This window comes from Dicentrarchus labrax, unplaced genomic scaffold (assembly GCF_905237075.1).
Source record: "Dicentrarchus labrax unplaced genomic scaffold, dlabrax2021, whole genome shotgun sequence".
Lineage (NCBI taxonomy): Eukaryota > Metazoa > Chordata > Actinopteri > Moronidae > Dicentrarchus > Dicentrarchus labrax.
In genome coordinates, this window is record NW_026136708.1 from 1,395,786 (window position 1) to 1,419,157 (window position 23,372).

A 23,372-nucleotide genomic window follows, 5' to 3' on the forward strand; every position below is an offset into this window, starting at 1 on the left:
CCCTGAGGAAAGCATCTAATGAGCCGTTCTCCATGTACTCGATGACAATCATCACTGGTTTTCCTGGAGAAAAAAAAGAAAAGAAAAGGATGGACAAGAAAAGAAGATGATTAATTGATACCTGAATTTTGTTTGCTTGCATAATGCTTCACAATAAACAACCACGCCGAAACGGCTTCCAAATTATTTTTAGCTGCGTGTTTCATTGGCTTTTAATTAAAAGTTACCATCTGCTCCTTTTATTACAGTGTCTAAATGAGAAAATGTTAAACAGGGAGTGTGGCTAATTTAATCAGATATAATGTCACTCTGACTATGGTGCTTTTACCTCCCAAAGCTAAATATTCTCTGATGAAACAGGATTTCTAAACTCTTTCATGGCTTTCACAGCTTATTTTTTAAAGTGTGATTACCTCTTGTGACGACTCCCTCCAGATGGACGACGTTGGGGTGGTCAAACTGCCCCATTATGCTGGCCTCGCACAGGAAGTCCCGCCTCTGCTTCTCCGTGTAGCCCACTTTTAAAGTCTTGATTGCAACCGACACATCCCGCTTCCCGGGCAGCTTGAGCCGACCGCTGCACACCTCCCCGAACTCTCCTGTGCGGTGATGGAAGCATTCATTAGTGAGTTGTGGGTAAAAAGAAAAAAAAAAAATCAAGTGCTTCACAATGACAAATTTATTAGTGTATTTTGAGACAAAGCAGCTGTGCAGTGGTGGAATACAAATTGGAATGCGACATCTTGTTATACTCGGGGGAGTGTAACCGAGACCTATAATAAGACATGCTAGAGATGCATAGATACTGTCATTGACCGCCTCTGTAAAACCCATGTGGCAGCAATTTTTCAGCTGTGGGAATCACTGCAACTGCTCCTAGCAGACGCAGCCCACACATTAATTGCAATGAACTTTTTCCCCTCTTTGCAATTGCACTATCAATATACAATGCATAAAGCTGTGTCCCTATTCAAGGTGTAAATATTTGGCTGTCAGTGTGATATATGAGAGCACAGGAGTAGCTAAACAGCAAGAGCAAAGACACAAGAGGATGGGCTCACCTGCTCCAATAACCCGCTCAATTTTAATGCAGGAGGCATCCAGCTCCTTGGCAAATTGATGGACAGCCCTGTTTGGGTCCTCGTAGGTTTCAGGGTCAATGTAGGTTTTGGTGCCTGGAAATTTGACTGTAGAAAGGTAAGAGGATTACTGTTACGATTAAATATGCACACTGCGCACCAGCGGGCGCTTGACAGGCAAACGATTACTAAGACCAGTGATTCAGAGGGAATTGCTGAACAGTCAGTGGCCGGTGTCAAAAGGGTTTTCACACAGGAAAAAACCCCTCACAAAATGGGAAGCAAAGATTTGAGTAACCCACGTGTGGCGCTTTTATGAGGCTGTCGGTCACCTTTCACCTCCCTGCAGCTGAGACTGCCTCACTGAAGAATAATCTGTCTCGTGTCGGTTCACACGCTTAGTAGCTTTATGACACATGGTATTCTAGGGATGATCCAGGGGTTGTTCCCCTAAATTCAAATAATATATATATATCCAACAGCAAGTAGACATTTTGTATGGAACCAAAGAAAACTGTAACAATTGGAATTTTACAAGCAGCTGAAAACATAAATGTGAAATATCTAACCACTTAGTACTCAAAAGTTCTTCATAAATCCGTTTCTCTTCTTCGTTCCTACAGTGTGATGTTTGATCTTCACTGTGCATAATGACGTATGTGCAGAGTTAAAGGGCGGGGCCTTCAAGCATGATTTGTGACATTACAAATAGTTTGGAAGTCAATCCTGGTCCGGGATGCAACTTACACAAGTGTGATGTGGAAATCTTAATTACTTAAAATATCTGACTTTGAAAACCATCTGTCTGAAATTATGTTGTATACATTCCTCTCTTTGAAACTACCAGAAGGTAATCCTTGTCTTTGATCTAGACACTGATGTTCATGTTTAAATGAGTAATTATTCATTTTAGGGTCTGAACAGTAAAATAATAAATACATTTTAGCATCAAGAATTTCATAAATGATTACAGTTAGGTATTTAGCTGCTCATAAGGTTCTAATTCTTAAGGAATTTCTTTCATCCCCAAACCTAAACCGACATATATGTTAATGTTTTCCAAACGTTCCCTATAGTTGTAATTAAAAATCCACCATTAGGTATTCAGTTGTTGGTACACTATGAACGTTTTCCAGAACATAAGTTTTACGAACTGTAATGAAAGTGGTGCAATAATTCTCTTTTTCAGAGTAAATCCTTGGGCAAGACATTTGGGATTTTCTTAAAAAATAGTATGCAGTTTGAAATAACACTGATATGGGAAGGAGTTCATGAATATCCATGAAGTGAGAGTGGAAGCAGTTTGTAGAAAATAAGAAAAACAAACAAGGTTAGACAAAGGCCAGAGACGGGGTAGGGGGTTACCATTTCGCCCAGTCCCCCAAATTAACAGCAAATTACAATATTATGCCCCATTAAGGGAACAGTCCACTCATGGGGCCGATTACACTATGCATTTTAAATTCCACTGATAACAATATAACCTGTCAACTTTAAAATTTAATGAGATAGCACAGCCGTAATACGCTGGATAAACGCTGGACCAGAACAACACAATGGGACTGCGAGCTCAACCAGCCAGAGAGACTCTTGTTCTCTGCGTGGAGGAAAAGCACTGCGGCCAATCCGACAGCGTAAATACAACAAATACATTGTGCTCCAGCGAGGGGACGTCGGCAGCTGAGATTTCCCTCAACTTGCTCCCGTAATTGCTTCGTCCATCTGAGATGTCAGTGGATCTGATAGGAGATGTCTTATCGCAACTTCCTCGTCGTTACATGGCAGACAAATTGGGTCTACATGTTGAATTCGCGTGCTATCTAGCTTCTGTCGCCCTGGCAGCCTCTCGTCATTTGATATTGCACGGCGGATCCTCTCTATTATGCCCGACACTAGCCTTGTTTGTGTTTTCTCCCAGTTTTTTTTTCTTCCTTCAGCGGTTGGGACCAGTGAGCTGCTGAGGCGGATCTGTCAGGCACTTAGCAGTAGCCAACCTGGGCTCACCGGCACTGCCTCTGCTTCAGTCCTACACTTTGTGACACCACTGACCCTTTGTTTCCAAATCAGCAGTTTGCCTACAGCGCGGATCATTACAGCTCCACTTGGAGAAAGCTGTCTGCAGCTGTATCTCCAGGGGCATCATTAGGGGTAGTGTATCAGTGTTAAAAAAACAACAACCCTCTTACTGATAGAAGTCGCCTAGAAGCAGCCCTGACGACGGAGCTAACTGTGTGTACACTGTCGCTCTCTGAGTTGCGGCTTTTACAGTTGTTTTTCCTCCTTCCTCACGGGTCAGCCTCTCTTCCCTCCCTGACAGCTGTCACATTCATGCGTTTGTAGCTCCCTAACTTCTTCATCTCCGCAGACTGGCCAATCAGCAGCAGATGTTAGCTCGATTGTTCCCAGCTTTGACTAAAAGCAAACGAACTGGGATCAAACAGTCACGCCTGTGGGTGCTAATGGGTTTTAAGGCACCCTTCCTGTTCAGTATGCAGTGTCTGAGATGTCTCTATCTGCGTGTGTGTGTACATATATTCTATACGTGTGTGCGTTTGGGCTGATGAATGCAGGCACTCACACTGGAAGTAGAGCTCCTCGTCTCCCTCCTGATCGGCTTTGCTGTACCCGCAGTGCCTGCACGGGGGGAGAGGAAGAGAGTGGCAGAATCAACTGATTGTGCGGAGGAAATAAAACTCCCTAAATTACAAGAATTTTAATGCGGCGACTAATGCCGCGCATGACAAATCTCTTAAAGAACCCAGCTGAGCAGAGGGAGCTGTGAACCCCCACAGCCTGTACAGCCTGGGAAAGTAGCTCCAGCATCTAATCATGTAACATATCAAATAATACATGCACTGTAAAGGACTGTTCAACATGTCTGGAGATATTAATTTGTAATATTAACGTGTTGAAGGTTCCCCTTAAGCAGGTGATTTGCTGCACAAAGTTGGTCTTTGAGCGCAGACTGAAAAAAGGGGATGACGGAGGTGAAATAAGCCCCAAGTGATGGACATGCACTTAGTGGATTAAAGTACACACGTGTGTGTAGCGTGTCTCCATTAAACTCTAAAAACACTGCCTTTATTTACAGGCAAAAGACATTGTCACTACGTTTTAGCTCGATATGGCAAACTTTTTGATCAAAATTTCCAAAAGCCAGAGCTGCGGTCCTCAAATGTCTTGTTTTGTCGAGAAAGATATTCAGTTTTCTGTCATAGAGGAAAATATTCACATTTGAGAAACTAAAATCAGAGAATTTTAATATTTCTTCTCTAAAAATGACTCAAAACGATTAATCGGCTATCAAAATAGTTGCCGATTCATTTAACAGTTGACAACTAATTGTTGCAGCTCTTAACATTTTATGTTTGAGAGATTAAGAATGATCTTTCAATTTTTAAAAATTGATCCCATTTCGAAAGTATTTGCATTTTTTGTTCTCACATTTCTAATACATTATGGTTTCTCTGTACAATTTGATAGAGTGTCAGTGTTTTAGAGACTGTGTTGAGCAGGTGACATTCAGAGTCATGGCTTCCTCAAGAAAGGTCCTGATTGTGTAGAACAAAAGCCAATTTTCATAGTTTTCATTGCTGGTGTGGTTTTCTTTTTCTCATCGAGTAGCAGAGCGGGAGTCGGCCATGGTTCCTGAAGTAAAGGTCCCATTCTCTTTCTGCATGGAAAATGTTAGGAGACTGACAGTTGGAGTACTAGAAGGCTTGGAGGTGGGCTAAACTCCCAACATCAAATCATCAGTGTTAGATTTAGCAGGAGACTTTTGTGTTTCAATGTTGAGGGACACAGAATTGGGATGGATGTGGTGGATGTGTGTCTTTTTGCATCACTTGGATGATGCAAAGAGCGTGTGTAATGACACCACACAGTCAGTGAGTTAGCTGGGGGCTAAGCTTGAGCCCAGCAGCCTAAAGTTTGGGTTGACATCGCTATCACTGGAAAATTAAAGTCACACTGATACCAGCGGGATGTGTATGATGCCTGTACGTTCTGGTTTGATTCAGTTATAGTTCAGAGAAGAAGTGGGGCAATTTTTTTTCTGCAAAATGGCACCAAGGAAGGCTTCTTCTGATGAACCCTCCATTGAAAGCAAGCTCTGATAAAATGCCAGTCGTGCAGATGAGAACACAGATGAAGTGTGTGAGGGAATGGTGATAATGACAACGGGCAGGGTGCTTTGTGATGGTGGAAAAAAAAAAAAGCGCCATACTTCATCCTGCCCTGAGGATCTCACACACACAGGAATGCAGAGCCAAAGCTTTCTCACTCTGGGGTACTTGTCTCATAATGGCTCTGCAAAAATAGCTTAAAAATTTTGTTAGGGGCTGAGGGAGAAAAAAAAAAAAAAAAAATGCATCACAACCCATTAGCACAGCATGCCACGAGATGATGGGTGCACGTGTGTGTGCATGTGACGACTCCACAGACGTGGAGGCCTGTGAGTGACAGAAAGGCTAATTGACAAGCGCAGACTCACAGGAGCGGAGAGTCAATGGGGCCCGCGAGAGCGTACCTTCTCCCGATGATGAAGCCAAACACCATGAACACCAGGATGATGGTCCCCGCCACTGCCACCACCGCGATGATGATGACGGGGTTCTGCTCGCTCGAGACAATCGCAGCTGATGAGATGGACACAAACACAGACGGACATTCAGAAAGACAGAAAACGCTCAGTGTGAACATCAAAGGCTACAATCTGCAGGACATAACTGAGCCCAATGAGAGGCGTGGAGATTGATAGCCCCCCTCCTCTCCTTCCCTCGGATAGAGTGGAGGAGGGACGCTTCTATTTTTGAGCCGTCCTTATACACACGGCTCTACTGTTTCAGAAAGTGGGCTTAATAGTCCCAGACGGCGACGGCGATGCCCTTCATCTCAAACAAAGACACATTCAGGTTGGATTGTTTCCCATTCAGAGCTCTCGCAGCACTCAAATTGTTTGCGTTGACAAACTGCCGATTGCCCAAAAGAACAGCTCGCCATACCGTCGCATAAAGTCAACGCGAGTGGTGTATGAGGAGAGAAACTTCATGCATTTTAAATCAAGTGGATCTGCGCTGTATAAATGAAAGAGAATGATTTTTTTTTTTGTGGCCTGTCTGAGGAAGAGGAGGAGGAGGAGGAGGAGGAGGAGGAGGATAGGCCTGAAAAATGTGGCGACATTTGATCAGCTGTTACTCAATCAAGCTTCAATATCTCACCAATTGTCTATTTTGGGAGGAATTAGGAGCACTCAGCAGTCACACTACACTCTTGCAGGTTTCCCCCCTCTCGAGGCCGTCACTGAGGAGGCTAGCGGTTGCTGGTCAAGGACATTTTGACTGGACTGCAAACTTCTAACCTTGTCACAGGACACGCTCTGCATGCGGTATGAGTAATTAATGTGTCCTTTTGTACAGAGATGTTGGACGTAAAGTGGGTGGGGGCGTGTTTGGGTAGGAAGGTTGGATGTTGGGGCTCCAAACTAAAGAGAAATGAATGAAACTGGCTAAAACATACCAGGTAGAACGTTCATACTCACTAATTAACACTCTTTAACCCGTGCATGACAAACTTAAAAACTAAAATTTGTGGTTTAGTTACATGCTGGAACAAACAACAGCTAGGCACACTTTCTGTGTGTACACACTACATGGTTTATCATTGTTATTATTATTATTATTATTATTATTATTATATTTTAATCTTTATTTATTCAAGCACTCTCATTGAGATTATGAGCTCCTTTTCAGGAGAGACCTAAGAACAATAGACATACACAATCGCACAATAGACAAATAATTAATAAAAACAAACTCACAGTAAACATCAGACAGTAAGGATTTAAAGTCTCCAATGGGAATGCTACACTCAAGCTTAAGGGTAGTTTACAGTTCATTCCATTTAAAAGGGGTTTACTGCAGGTGTTTACTCTATAGTGATCAGTAAATTGAGATTTTAGACACTTATAAATCCTAATCTCTTAGCGAGAAGGGAATTTTTGAGGGCGCTAATAACTACATTAAATTCACATTCTGACAGTTAAATAAAATGATGCTCAGTATAAATATACAGCATTATGTAATTTCAGACTATCTTGGTTTCACAATGAGGTTGCCAGGTTTGGTTTTGTGCCAACATTGTGCCTATACCATGAAAATTAAAGCTTATTGTATGATCGAGTCTGTCCTAGGTTTCCTTTATTAACAATGAGCACACGTTTGACCTTTGCTTTTTTTAGCATCAGGTGCAACATATTTTTAAAATAGAATTGTTTTAATTTTAATTATACTACTTTAAAATATAAGTAATTCAAATTATAATCTTGTAGGACGGATATGACTATATTTTTGACATCATGTGGTGCGATGGATGGCAGTTTAGGACCCCCGATGTATAGCTTGTCTACAGTACTGAATTCTACCTCATTAGAGTTATTAAAAAAATACAGAAATAAATACAGAAGTGTTTCTTAAAAACAACCTTTCTGTTTTCATTCCTTTAAAGGGTCATTGTAACTGATGATGATAATAATAATAATAATTTTGTAATATCATATACCGTGATATTTTCTGAGACGTACTGTGAAAATCTCATTCCGTTGCAAACCTGTACAGCGACCAAAACCAAAGCCTATACTAAAGAAAAAAAAGAAAAAAAAACTGTCAACAAGTGCTATAAACTGCTGTTTAAGAACACAAAGTAACTCTCTCTAAAATCACAAACAGATCTTTTCACCTTTCGGTTTGATTTGGTTTTATTTATATTAATCTCCTTTAGAGGTGTTGCTATGCTTATTTCGGACAGAGCCAGGTTAGCTGTTTCCTCTGGCTTCAAGTCTTTATGCTAAGCTAGGTTAACCACAACACTAACTGCTGCCGAACCCCACATGTATCCGTGTTTACAATATCTTAGAATGGCCGACATTACGATCCATAACACAAGCACTTCACGGGAGCATCCCTCACCTCAGAATGAGCACAGTGTGACACTCAGAGCTAATGTAACTGATTAGATTGAAATGAGTTCATCCTCACGACGCTACAGTAGCTTGTCCTTGTGCTTAGTGATTCTTCCCACGACGTGTTGTCAGCATAAAGTCAAAGCAATTTCTGTTTTCTTTGCTTGAAAGCAAATAATTTCCCTGGGCTATTACTACAGAAGCTGGGAACATGAACAGGTTGTGCATAAATTTTGAAGTTTGAAAGCCTGTGTTCCAGAACGATGTGCTAATACATCGCCGTGGTCAAACTCTCCCTGTGTTAGGTGCGTAGCGTCGGTGCATTTGGAGGAACACTAATGCTCTCTGTGGGCTTTTCATTGGAAGAGGTGAAACGCTGTCAAATTAAAAGCATAACTTTCTGGCAATGATAATGCTGCAGTGGCTAACACAGGTACGTCTCTCACTAATTCATCAGTGCTTTTATACTTTTGTTGTGGCCTGTTGGACCAAACCTCCTACATTATTTCACTCTCACTTTCATACGGATTTCACTTAAATATGACTTTTCCCCTCCCCAGATTAGGATCTTATATGCAAAATGAACTGATTACACAACATTAGAGCTGTAATGCAAAAGCTAATACAGGAAGCTTGTAGAAATGGTCTATTCCTCTTCAGTTATACTCTATGCTCCTCTTCATATGTATATGTTTAGCTGTTTACAAAACATTTTTCTTAAATGACAATGTTTAAACCATGTACCTAAATTAATCAAAAAATAAAGCATGGATTGTTTTTGAAATAAAAATATCTTGGTTAATTAAAGGATGTAGAATTGTTCATGTTCTGTGTGGGAAGTAATAGAAGGGAAATAAAATGACTGCAATCAACTGAACACCGCTCGTCTGAACCTTAAAAACTGTTGAAATAATGTTACAACAATCAACAATAATGTTGAAAATAAAGATTTTGTCATAAAGTTACTGAATCTGAAAAGCTTTCTTGGCCATTTTCCATGCTTTTGAGACAGTCCCTAACTTCAACTCATCATGTGACCTGTAAAATATTTAAGGTGCCAAGCTTTAATACCTGATCCTGGGGTAAAAATAACACATGACATCAGTCAAGTTTTATTCAGCACTGTAGGACAAATCTAGTGAAAACTGATGGAAGGTTATTGAGGATAAACCACAACAAATGGTTGTTGCATTGGTAAGCAGTATAATATCCTACCTGTGGCCTCCTCCTTGGTGGTTATCTCTAATCTGGGCCCATAGGTGCCGTACCCTGCCTCTGTGAAGGCCCTGATCTGGAACACGTAGGCCGTGCTGGGCTTCAGGTTGTTCACTGTGGCTGATGTGGACTTGGACCTCACCGTGGAGTAGATTCGGTCCTTCTGATCCTGTACAAGGAATAAATCATCTTTTATACAAAAACTGACATTTTCACCATTTGGGATTGAAAAAAGAACATCCAACTGCTGTATGAACGTCTGGTTTTTAACTGAGTCCCATTGAAGTGCTGTTATCTTACTGCAGATATACTTCAGAGGAAGTAATTACCTGTCTTTTGTGAATAGAATGAACATGATTTAACAATGTTTCATCCAACTAGATGGACATTGTGTCAATTTAAGATGAAACCATTCAAATTTAGTAGCCATTTTAATATTCAGTACATATATCATAAATTCTAAAATAGTTTATAGCTTATTAATACTTTATTTACCTCAGCTGCAGAGAGAACCAGACCAATGTTCCCTCTTTTTTAGAAATACACATTCTCCTATTTGAATAAGACATCTCTGTCTCAGTTTGCTGTTGATGCACCCTCAACACTTCCTCCATGTTTACCTGTTCTTGTTTTGCTTCCTTGTTCTTGATAAATTCAGAACAAAGTGCACTAATTCCATCAGCACAACAAACACGTCATACTCACCACTCTGCTGCTCTGAATCGGTTTTCTATTCACAATTTAATTCCAATCGCTTTTTCTTTGCTATCTTTTAATCGCTCTTAAGCTACCTTCAATGGGACTTCCTGCACAGATGTTTCACATTAAAAGCCTTGCAGTGGTCTATAGGGTAAAATCCCACCTTTTCATGGGAGACTACTAAGCGGACCTGTCAATTGAGTGTTTTTGAAAAAAATTTGGACTGCAAAAGAAAATGCAAATCAACGCTTTAGGGCCGCCTCCTAATAGTCGTCTTAACTGTAAGCTGATGCAACTTTCGTTAGTTGGATAGTCACAGAAAAACAAGGTCAAACTCCAATCGGGAGCTGTGCAGGGCCAGAATGTAAGACAGAACAAGGCTTGCAGCCTGCAAGACCACTGGAGGCCAGCTGATTTCCAGTGGCTCCGACCAGGACTCTGACTCTGGGGGTGAAGACATGGCGTGTTACTAGTTGACTAGGAATCTAAATCTTTAGTCGGTGGCAGCCCTAGAATCCTTGTTTCCATCTACTACTGTTATGCTATTATTCTGTAAGTAAAGCAGTTGGTGGCGCCAGATCTCCAGTCAGAAAAACATAAGAAGAGGGCGCAACAAGATGATGTAATTGAAAAAGAGGAAGTGAAAGCTCAGACTGTGAAAAACAATGAAGAAAACAGGATTTCTGTTTGTTTGATTTATTAATGTGAGGAAGCTTCCATCAGATCTGTGTGTAGAGATCATAGAAAAAGGCAAAAACCTCCTCAAGCGAGCGTAAAAACAGTGTTTGTTTAGTATTTTGCCTTTCCCATCAACCTTTCCTAATGCAATACTTCAAATTGTGCATCAAAATACGGTGATGGAAACACGGATACTGATAGTAGCTTAACAGCAATTTTTAAAAAAAGCAAAGTTGAAGCAAATGGAACTGATTGGTCAGTATTTCTGATAAAAATACACAACTCCGCTGTTGTGAAAATGTAGATTATGCTCAAAGTACCATACAGTATAAATTCCAGTACAGCAAATTCCTCCCCCTTCAGTGTTCTTTAGCATGCAACCTTTATCTGAATTCTGACTTTTGAGAATTTACGCTATTAAGGAATGCAAATCAATTTTGCTAAACATCACTCTAATTATGCTTTATACTGATTGTACATAACAGAACATCTAATTTAACTGAAGTTATTATCTCACCATTAGGCAGCCTGCCACATAGACAACATAAACATATGAAAATATCTTCTCCATCAAGGAATCCATTTGGATGCACAGGCTGCACGCATTGTGTACTTTGTTGTTGATCTGTAAATGTTTTGCTCGGCAAAAGCCCAAATGGAATGCCAGGGTCTGTTAGGGGTGTAGTTGTTGTTTCCAATTTTCCACTTTTACAGCTGGGCAGACCACAGCCACAGTACGTGACATAGGAGACTGATTCGTCAGTGCTTTGCAAGAGGCTGCGACCAGCCAGGACTGGCATCAGAGCTCCGCTCCCCTGCCTTTGATTTGCTGGGTTAAATTCGCTCCATTAAACCTCGCTGTAAAAAGCTGATGTGTTCAGACTTGAAACACAGGGAAGCAGCACTATAATCTATGTGGAAGGGGAAAGGAGATAACAGTAACAGATTGCTAATTCTGGCAGTGCCGCAGCCATGGGTTGTGTGTGTGCTAACATGTGCGCGGGGGCGGCTGTGAAGGACTACAGCCTGATTAAAATCTTATGAGCATCTCATTCATTATTGCAATTATGAGACAAAGACGGTACTTGCAGAATCTTGTGAATTCCACTCACAGCAGCACGCAGATAGAATGCAAAATGAAGAGTCGACAAAAGTGAATGTGATGTGAGAGATGGAGAGGAAAAGGTAGCAGGAAGAGACAAACAAACCGAATACAAACTCACTTTTTCGTAGTATTTGATCTCGTACTCTGTGATGACGCCATTGGGTTGGTGGGGCTCCTGCCAGGAGAGTTGGATGCTGCGCTGCTGCACTTTCTCCTTGATGACCTCGCTGACCTGGGACGGAGCTGTTTGGACAAGAACATGTCAATAAGAGGAGGGCAAACTCACTGTGCGAGTACACGCATACGGCCAAGCCACTAATCAGCCGCACCGAGCCCTCCGCCAACACTCAGCGGCCCCCGCCGGCCTGACGAATATTCACAGGGACGCTTCTAAATGTTTACACCTCATGATCGAAATTTCAATTGTGCCAACAGCAGAAGATGGCGGGTGCAAAACGGCAACATGTAGATTATGAATGACAATTCAGTTCAATTAATTCCAGCGGAACAAGCAGGCACTTGCTCTCCCTGATGACAGAGCTATTCAGAAAGCCTCTTAGTGGGAGGGGGGTGTACCTGTAACCTTCTGACACCAGTCTTATGCACACCAATTATCTCTGGCTCTTTGCATGACTCATTTTAAGTGTCTCGCTGCCTGGATTAAGTGCTACCACATTTAGATTTGCCAAACAGTGCACACACACACACACACACACACACACACAGATATATATATTTTCAGCTGTCAATACCCAAAGGTAAACGATGGTACTGAACTTAACAACCTTGTATAGATGGAGCTTAAGCATACATTGGTGCCATGTAATGTCTACTACTGTTTTTACAGCACCAATTACTGCTACTGTTCCTGTACTGCACTGCTACTAATAATCCTACTGCTGCTGCTGCTGCTGCTAATATTACTACAACTACTGCCAGCGTTGCTTCGACTGCTCCTGTAACTGCTGCGACTATTACGATTACAGCCAACTCAAAGAAGAATGCTACACAGAATCTTCTATCAAATGTAATTTAGGGAAAAGACAAAGGTTCTTGTGTCCACAGTTAAAGCTGCATCAATTTAGCTGTAATGGCAGCGTTAATGTATTTTCACCTTATTATGTTAACATGGAAAGAAAGCAGTTGGCTGTTTACTCTTCCTCCTGACACATTAGCGTTCATTAAGATTCTTTTGTCTGCCCACCTGACCAATATTCATCCGGCGTTTTGTTTTGTACTCGTCGCCAACTAACTCATGAGATCTTGCTCTTTGATGCTACAAGCTCCCCTGTTGTTTACCAGGAAGTTGCTAACTTTGTCAAATGTTTGTGGCTGGGAAGGTAGCAGGGGGTTTGCGGAAAACAGCCGCCTGCTTTTGCTGGAGATGCTGTTTATGAAGTTGGAACCAAAATGGGAAAGCTGCAGGCCCTGCCAAAAATAATGGGCTGATAGATGCTAAAATGCTACGTTGGAAGGAACTGCAGAATTTCGGACAAGCCCCGCCCCTTTTGGAGCCTCTGCCACTTTCTCCTTTCCTGTATTTAGTTAGGCTCGTCTATGTTGCAAAGACAATCCCATTTTCAAGCATGGTTGAAACACCAAAGGTGTCTGTGTGTGTGTGTGTGTGTGTGTGTGTGTGTGTGTGTGTGTGTGTGTGTGTGTATGTATATATAGCTCAGCTAATTTTGCGGACTTACGGAGAAAATAACTTGATAAGTTGAAGTACTGCTACTAGTTCTGCAGCTGTGCCTTCCAGTTGTGTACAGCTGCCATTACCTTTACACCATCATCACCATCTTAATTATAATTACCATCATTTTAACAGCACTAGTGAGAAAGACAAGAGGGCAACCTTTATGGTTTACTAAACCTCACCCCAAGGAGATGATGCCTTCAAAAAAATATGCTTACTGCAAATCTAAAACTCTAAACAGCCCAAAGATCCTTTCTGTAAACATACTGTGAAATCTTGATGACTCATGTTGCTCTTGGGGGCAAAACATATTAATTAACACGTCTTAGCAAGTTTGAAAAGCCATCCTGGGGAACGACGTGAACGGCGAGGTAAAAGCCACTTGTCAGAAGCCATACTTTGATTTCTGTTTTCTGGGCCTTTCACGGATCAGAGGAGCACTTCCACATAAAAGGAGAGCTTGTGAAAGACAGTTTACACCAAAGGAGTGTGATCGTCTCCTTTTGAGCAATTTACAAATGATGAACAGAACAATAAGCTTACATTTTTCTATTGACGCACCATTTGGAAGTGTATTATGTTCGAAAAATCTGCTAATTGTACAGTCACCAAGTGAAGATATCCTATATTTACACCGAGACAAAAACCCTTTCCCCGGAGTAGAAAGTGTCTGTGCCATACTCAGTGACCCAGTGGGAGTGGACCTCCATAGCCTTAATGCAGCCTGACCCTAGATTGTTTTAAGATGACCTGCCACTAATGACTCTGGCTGGATTAAAACCTCATTAGGCCTCATCGGCATTCCTGACAGTAATGCTCACGGCAGCGGACACCCAAGACCTTGTCAAAAACCTGCTGTTGTGACATGTCCCCTCATAATCCACCCAAAACACGGAACAATGTATCCTTTCTCAGCGCGCTTGGCCGGTCAAAGGGACGATTGAGTTTTCTCTCGTGAGTCACAACAAGCAGTTAGTGCAGCTTAACTTCATCCAATTTGGCTGCTTTCTCTGCCCCCATCCAGACGGCGTCCTTGAAATATGGACCTTTCTCTTTCCCGATCCTAAATCTGGTTTGGGTTTATGGGCACTAAATGATGCTTCTTGTCTGTGTTTACTGCTTTAATCTGACATTTGCTTTCATCCCCTGCAGAGGTCTTTTTCTGCCCTGCATGTGCATAGAGGAACACTACTTCAGGATATATATTTACGCTGTTAGAAACTCTTGGACTTTGGCAAATGGATAGTTTCAGATTGGCCCAGTGGGTCTGGGTCTGAGTGTTTTTATCTTTTATAATTTGACGATGATTGAAGGATTTGTGACTGAAGTCATTTCAACATTCTCTTAAAGGTCCAGTGTGTAACATTTAGGAGTATCTATTGTCAGAAATAGAATATAATATTAGTTTTCATTAGTGTATAATCACCCGAGTATAAGAATCATTGTGTTTTGTTAACTTAGAATTAAGCTGTTTTTATTTACACAGGGAGCGGAGCCTGCGGTGGTTTTCGGGAGTTTTGCAGCCACTGTAGTTTCTCTTTTGCACTTGGAAGGGGAGGGTGAAGCGAGGGAGTTGCAATCTGAAGCTACTCCACTAGATCCTGCACACTGGATCTCTAAATTTAAGGGAACTAAAAGTCCCCCTCCAGTCAGAAGGATGTTTTCACATTCATCTGCTGAAAGAGGAAAGTTTCTCTGTTCTCACTGAAAATCAGATTTTAAGATCTCCGACAATGCCACAGATTGAATGGGAATTCAGCTGCGTATGGCTAAAGGTTACACAATGTGCTGCGTCAAAGACCAACTGTCTTCAGGGAACATTAAGTATTTTTTGTGGTATGCGTGTGATGCTTTGGGATTTTGAATTTTTTTCTACTTCTCTCCTGAAAAGCAATCAATAAGAAAGAAAACGACCCACATGCTGTTTTTAAGAAAGGAGTACAAAAACAAACACATTGATTCACCTCAACACTGCTGGTGATACAAAAATCCAACTCTGTGCTTTAATCTGCATTGTTTCCGACAGACAAAACATACTGTAGACTGCTTCCTGTTGTATACACTTATTTCTGCTCTTCTTCTCCATCTACTTCCTCATAAAAAGTCACATGCATATAAGTTTTGGAACTCTTTTGCTAATTAAGAAAATGAGGAAGCAATCTTCATTCCTAAAAAGCACACACTTGTCAGAGATACATGGTTTCCAAGCGGCAGCAGAGAGCACGAGCCAGCGTGCGGCATGATGAGCTACTTTCCCACACAGCTTCTTCTCCCCCCAGAGTGTGACGCGGGCTCAGGCACCACATCTGCCCCATTTACCCCCCTTTGGCCCGCGGCTGTAGTAGCAATGACTCAGCCCCGCCCCGCCCTTACCCTGCCACGGGTGACAGAGAGCCCCCTGTTTCCACAGAGATCATGAGATCAGTGAGCAGCATTAGCTGACGCCGTGTTGCACCGGCTAAAAGGTGATCATTCTGGAAGGTGATTTTAAGTATGGGAAAGGCGGTCGTTCTCGATTTCTCAGGGACCAGAGTTGAGCTTTAATTCTAAGAAAACGCCTATTCCTCTGTCGCCCCCGCGGATCACTCAGGCAGTGCCGTGTGACAGCCATTAATGACCGACTTGATATCATGGAGACCACTCTCAGTCAGCCACTCTCAGACTTTTAACATACCTGTGGGGGCTTAGCACGCCGGAAAATGGTATAATTGTTATGCCGGCCTTAAAGAGACTGTTTGGGAAGGCATTTGTGCATTCATTTTGCAATATTAGAAAATGTGTTAGTGACCCCGAACACCTTCGCCTGTAAAGCTAACTGATCCAGAAGCCAGTCCCCACCGTGCTCTGCATTTGAATGCCTTATGAATACATTAGACAGCGCATTTTAATATCCTCTTCTCTCACTCAGCAGGCTGATTTCACGTCCGAGGCGAAAAAGCAGAGCAGAGGTAGTTCATTACATAAGCGCTCTTTCTCTGCCTCCATGCTTGCCTCATGGACCATACCAGTGCTATAAACTCCTGTATTAATTACTGCTGTTTTCAAGATGTGCTTGTGTATCTTAACGCCTGTGGCAGCCATGTCTTTGTTGGAGTGCACAAGATTGCTGGCGTTTAGCAGTGTTTCAAAGGTTTTTAACAGGTTTTTAATTTGAGTGGAAGATTGCAATGTCTCCTTGAGAGAATAATTCCACAGAAAGTAAGTCCTTTGTGCCCAATATGGGCACATAAACATAAAGCACATCTTCCTCACAATTCACCCAGTGAAAATTGTGCAGACATTTGGGGACTTTGTGCAGCAGCTGACACTGTATGCTGGATAAAAGTACATTTGACACATTATTAAAAGTACTTTTATCGTCTTTAGAATTTTTTTTTTGTTAACATGCTTTAAAATCCTGCAAACGGCTCTGCTCTCCATCACATCAAGGATTTTACACACTGACAGCGATTGATGCAGTTAACATACTGTACAGGTCTATTCAACCTAACCTTTCATCACTGCAGAGCCGAATATTTACAGTTCAGGGGAAGTCTGGTTGTTAGACTGAAGCCTTTTTAACACATCATCTCCAGCAGCCTGTGAAACAAAAGCCGGCCGGCGGTTGGGTTCCGGGCTGGGTTGACACTAACGAGGTATGACATAATCAAGATTACTTCTACTTGATGTTGTGACTCCCATAACAGAGCAGAAAGTGACTGCTGTTAAATGTGGGCGTCTTGGGAGCGTGGACGTTTAAGGAAGGGTCTCTAAAAATGGTGATTTTTAGTGAGGGGATTACAAGTTCTACAGTGAGCTTCGTTTTGTTAGATTTCTCGAGCTGGTAAATGCAGTGTTTGTAACCCAGGCTCTGTTTAAAGTTGTAGTCTCTGAGCCAAGATAATCCTGATGACATCACCAGAGGGTTATTTTCTCAGACTTGAAAAGACTTGACAAAGCTCCTCCACAGCCATGGAAGACATTGTAAACTGACTTTTACGTGTAAAATCGGTTGCATTCCCCTTTAAGGTCAAAGCCAGGCAGTTTGGTTAACTCATGGTTAAATGAAAAACCACTTTGGCTGACAATAAAGACTTTCACTCAGGCTGGGAAAAAACGCTCGCATGAGTTGAGAACTGAACGTGGGTCACCGCATTCCGAGGCAAATGTATCGGAGCAGCCGCCCCCCCTCTGACCTCCACGCCCTCACTTTCCACCACTCTGTTTCAAACTACTGCCTGCTCCTAGTCGTCTCCCCTCCATGTAATCCTCTCCTGGTGGGGAACTTTCGTCTCTCCCTGCATGGAGGGTGCAATTTGCATTTTAAGACAGCGCGATCATTTCACCAAATTTCATTCGACCCCAGCTGGTTTTTACAGCTGAAATGCCTGTCTGTGTTTGTGCGTGGGCGTGTGGGTGTTTACTTGCCTGTGTGAACCCAGTGGAAAGTGTGAGTGTGTGGGTGGATGTTACCTGCCCCCAGCTACTCTCCACCTGTCTGTGGAGCTAGCCAGACTGAAACTAGCTTGCAGCTTATACAGCCATTCATGCACTACCTTTAGCATTCTTGAATTAAAAGCAGAATTCCCTTAAGTAACCGTGTGCACTCGGAGCACGCTCAGTGACTCAGAGAGTAAAGGATGGAGGACAAGAACAGACCCAGGCTCTGTTGAATGTGAGAGGAACTGTCAAAATTGGTGTGACAAGTTTCTTGCTCTCGGGCTGCAGAGCCAGTGTCTCGCCGGTGGCATTGAGACTGCAAGGCACTGCGTTTCACCAGCTGCTGCCACGCAGTGCCATGTCACCTCTGCTTAGACCCAAACAGGGAGAAAAAAGGGAGAAATGAAACAGTCAGTAGCTTTTCATTTTGCACAGGGATCATGGCTTTAACTTGCTTATGGACAACATCCAACAATGGAGTGTTACAAAAAATGTCCAGGCCTTGTCCAACGACATAATCATACTTTAGTCATCAAATGACAATGTGCAATGATAAAGGTAGGGACAAATTATCACAAGTGACTCGAATAAATGAAGCAAAAGTGCCCTCTTGGATGCCCCTATGGCAGATAAAACATGATTATTTACCCTCTAAGGTTCCCTTCCAGTGGAGAAAACATGATGAAGTGGCCTAGTATTCCCTTCCGGAGGACAAAACATGGTAAAGCGCCCCTAGGGTTCAAACCCTAACCCTGATTAAGCTGTTTCACCATACATGCATCACGACTTTCTGTGCCCCACTGCCCTTTATATTTTTTTCGCCCCTGCCCTTTCCAACAGCCTGAGTTTGCCACTGTCCAATCCGATCAGTTTGATCCTTGATAAGCTCTCAATTAGAAAGATCATGTAGATTTTGGCCAGATGTAGCTACAGCTGCAGCGTGTAACCCCCATCAAAGTCTAATGGTATCATTTCTGGAACATTTTGACAGCCTGATGATTCCTATTCACCGCCAACACTTCAGGTGGAGGTGCACAAAATACCCTTGAAGTGTGTTTGAAAATAGAGTTTTAGAGAGCCTGGCAGAGGACGGCGTGTTCACTGCATAACAATGCCGGTCGAGGCAGGGACACCTTTAGTGACCATGCGGGGAGGTCAAAGGCGGCTCCGTTTGAAAGCAATTAGCTAGGCCTGATTTGAAGGAGACCAAGGCTGGGTCTTTCATGTTCTATAGGACCGACCGCTCCAGAGGTGGTGGGATGATTATTAATACATATCTGATGCTTTCACCACTGACAGCTCAACACAGCCATCAAATTTCCTCTCATTATTTCCCAGTTCAAGGACCCCACTATCATATATTCACATCAATTCTCTGGATCAACAGAGAGGTATCAAATCCAATTCTCTTTGCCTCAGAGCTTTAAGTGTAACAGTCAACAGTGAGGTCTGATAGAGACCTGCTTATCAAACGATGCCGGTGTGTGTTTGGCCATAAAGGAGGCGCATTAGATGTCAATGAGAATTTCTTCAGCTAATAGAATCCCTCCTTGAATTCTCCCTGCGCTCAAGCAAGTAAATGTTTTTTCGGTGTGCGATTCGTTGAGTGCATCACCCACACCTAACAGCTTAAGTATATCCCTGTGCGCCACTGTGAAGCTGGGAATCAGAATCACAGTGGAAGGTCAGTGGGGGAAATTGCATTCATGCTACACTGACATGCACACACAAGGCGCACTGTGCATGATTGCCCCTCCAATGCCTCCTGACAGGGAGTTCATTTTAACCCGCAGTGGTGTTCCACGCCACACGCTCTTGTATAATATCAAAATGCCATTCAGAAATGTAACAGATGCAGAAATCATTGGTCAGCTTTGTTACATAATTGTTAAGCCAGCGGGGACCCCATTTATTGAAGAAGCACTCAGCTTTCCTGTGTCAGTGTCCAAATTAGGGAGCAGGGCTGGCAGCCTATCATCAGCGGCTCTTAGCACACTCGCTGATTTCCTCAAGTCAGCTAGAATGGGGTCTGCAATCGCCATATTTATTTTCCCCCATGTAGAGCAAGAATAGAGTCATCTCGAGTCCATTGTACCATAACCAGAATTTACATAATCATATAGTAGTGATGGTGAAATGATGGCCCTGTTCACAATGGGCACTAAAATGCATCTTGGGGGGATCCTTTCTTAAACAGACACGAGTGCACCAAAAACACACTGAGCTCTGTGAATTAATATCACACAATATGTCAGCACAGCCGATTCAGAGACCAGCCTCTACTCATTATATCGATCTATATCTCACTAGAGCAACATTTTCTGGTGACTCAACTGATAAACTGTTATTATAATAAATAATGGGAATGTGGTTTTTGGTTAATCTAAGCAAGGTTTCCTATCAGATTAATGTTAGAGGCACAGTGACTTATCAGTTAGTCAGTTTAATGAAATTCCAACTATTTTGATTTGATTGATTTGATTTATAACAAATCAGTTGTTTTTTAAAGAACAAATGTCCAAATTGTCTGATTCCAGCTTCTGTATTTTCTGGTTTCTTTAGTCCTCTATGACAATTAACGGAGTATCGTTGGGTTGTGGATAAAACAAGACATTTGAGGATGTTAGCTTGGGCTTTGGAAAACACTGATCAACGTTTTTCAGCATTTCTAACATTTAATGAACCAAACTAATCGATTAATAAAATTATTGACAAATTAATAATCAAGAAAATTATAATCACATTAATCAATAGAGAAAATAATTGTTAATTGCAGCCCTAATTGATGAAAACATCGGACTTACAGAATTGTCCAATGATACCTTTAAAGGAGTCTGAATAATTTGCTTGGTAAATATCCTCACATTGCCCAGGAGGACATTATTTTCTGTCGTTTACAAAAACTAGGGTCCTCTAGTGGTGAGGACAGTTCAAATTATACTTCCAGTGATAGAAAGTGAAGAGAAATTTTAAAAGACAATGTAAAAGGGCTGATTATAGTCTCCCCCCAGTAGGGATAATCTCACTGGACTCGTTCAGATTCGAAGGCTCAAGCCAAATTCTGCTCAGGGACACGTGACCACGTATAGCAGAGCCACGGCGACGCTCCTCTCTAGCTTTATTGCCAGTTACAAATGTAGGTTTGATCTTTTCCCCACAGATAACATAAAATATGAGCAGTGGAGCAAATCTGATCACAAGCAGTGAGTTGAGACTTACTTCAATAATGCCAGGTGTGAACTGTAATTTCCTCCTCTGTCTTGCAGAAATCAGGTCATGTTTTAGAAGGTCATAATGATTAGCTGACAGATGGGAAACAGCAATATGACTCAAAGGACAATGACATGGAACATAAAACTAAATGTACTGCAGCTTGATTGAGCCAAAACTGTGTATTTACCACAGACATAAAACTGAGCCTCTTGATTTAAAATTCTTAACCGGTCACACAAGAAGCACAGGGCCTGGTTGTTTGTAGTAAACGTCCCAGGCTGCCAAATAAGAGCATTTGTTGACTTATTCTGGCAATCATAATTATAGTGACAATACACAGCAGGCCAGCATGTGTGTGCTGGATGCAATGTGATGTGAGGTGGCGTGGTGAGCCGGTGCTAAACGCTTTGAGATGCGGGCTTGTTTCGGGGAGGTCGCTGGAAATAAATGACAGGGTCAAAAACAGAGGAAAAGCTCTGAGAGTTTGTAAATAAACCTCGGTTTTGTTCACAGACCGATTCCCATCTGAACCCACTTAATCAGAGTAAATCCCCGAGAACTGCCTGGCTGCATGATGCACAGCCTGATATCCTCATTCTTAATTGCCGAATTTCCTGAGATCTGCAGGATTCATTGCCCAGAAAGCCTGATGAAGTCATAAAAATATGCCATGCCTGTCCATATCCCTTTTGATGGTGAGCTGTGTTATAATGATATCTAACTCCGGCTCGGCACTGCCAGACAGAATACGCTCTGAAACAAACAGGCACAGGCCAGATGAGAAATGAAAGCACTGGTACTTGTTATAATGTACACGCTTGGCTTTGCTTATCCGCTGCTTCGCTGACCTTTCTGCTACAAGCAGCTGCAAGGCATGTCTTTTCAAATACATGACCAGGCTAAGCAGAGATATGCGTTTGCATACACAGTGGCTTTATCATTTATCTTAATAAAACAAAGACCGTGGAGTGAAAAGGCACAGAGCCGATTAGGGCAAAGCCCGGTGCGGTGACTGTGGATATTTACAGGAGCTGCTAAGCAGCCAAACGGCCTTCCACCTCTTTGCTTCCCTTAAATGTCAAAGCACAGCCTGAGGGCCCTGAGCTCCAATCTGAAACCCTGATTGGACGTCTGAGCTCTACGGGGATTGATAAGTGAGATAATTCACAAATGCACTTTGCTGTGGACTGATGGCGCACACCGGGTCAGAATCCTGAGGCACTGCTATTATTTTGAGGTTTCAACCCCTATAGTCGCACTTATCGGTGGCTTCACGCCGAGGCAGCTGCTCTCAGTCCCTTATCGGTGAATAAATCTAATGTTTGGCATCCGGCATGAGAAATATTCAAATGTAAAATTAAGCCCACCGCCACCGTTCTGAATGTGGGGACATACGATTGCTAAGGGCTGGCATCATAAACATCCATTTATTATAAAAAATACCTCTGTCATCAGGAAGATGATCATATTAATCAGTGCTCATATGTTCTTTAATCACAGTCTTGGACAGGCTCCATCTCAGGGAAATCATATCCACGGCCCCTCCAGCCGCCTCTGTAATTTTGTACAGAGCAGTCCAGTCCAACACACTGCTGATTGCCAACAGATCTAGGCCAGGCCTGCAGCTCTCCAAGACACCATGCAGTTAAATCAGATCAGAGCCTGAGACAAGGCCGACAAGCACTGAAAATGACCCCGCTCATACTGTTGCAGACGGTTGTGTAAGGTGCAGAACGCACTCCCCCAGCACTGTGGTCGGGTTGCCAAGCACCTTGAATGTGTCTACAAGTTCAGTAGTCTGCCAGATGAAGTGACAGCCACACATTCTAAGTTTGGTTGTTTCAGCACCGGGCACCAGTGTTTTGATGTTTCATTTTTCAAGAAGACAGAAAACAATCTGCTGAGTACAAAACACACCTCGTTCTAGGGGGATCACCTTCCTTTCCATAGTGAAAATGAACCAGTCAGAGACAAAAACAACTCAAAACAACCCTAAGCTTAAACCCTGCTGGCCCCCCAATAGAAACTCTGTGTGAACAAGTAGTTCACACCAACGAGATCCCAACTTTTTCAAAAGATTTGGAATATAAGACATTACAATATTACCATTTGATGGAATGGTGCAGCCAAGACTGGATTACTATACAAGAGAAGGGGGCAAATACTCTGGGGGCAAGAAAGCAAAAATTACCAAAAAATAGTTGCGATTTCTCTTTCTATAATTCACTAAAATCAAAGGCAACTTGTTCCAGTGAGAATAAAATCACTAGTAGTTAGATGAGGCAATACTATGTTTGGTGAAGCTCATGGGAA

The 23,372-nt window shown here is 42.4% G+C and overlaps 1 protein-coding gene across 7 annotated transcripts in view; it reads right to left on the minus strand.

Moving 5' to 3' along the window:
• The window catches only part of epha7 (eph receptor A7), a 90,471-nt gene that overhangs the window by 12,837 nt on the left and 54,262 nt on the right, over positions 1-23,372 (minus strand). For 2 of the 7 annotated variants that reach the window (XM_051409877.1, XM_051409874.1), the window contains exons 6-12: positions 11,853-11,977; positions 9,253-9,421; positions 5,608-5,716; positions 3,658-3,713; positions 1,062-1,175; positions 414-599; positions 2-63 (exon numbers count right to left, since the gene is read on the minus strand). In XM_051409877.1, coding sequence (XP_051265837.1) covers positions 2-63; positions 414-599; positions 1,062-1,175; positions 3,658-3,713; positions 5,608-5,716; positions 9,253-9,421; positions 11,853-11,977 — 821 coding nt within the window. Of the gene's footprint in view, position 1; positions 64-413; positions 600-1,061; positions 1,188-3,657; positions 3,714-5,571; positions 5,717-9,252; positions 9,422-11,852; positions 11,978-23,372 lie in introns of all 7 variants that reach the window. The other 5 variants (XM_051409876.1, XM_051409873.1, XM_051409875.1 and 2 more) reach the window with 3 other exon arrangements.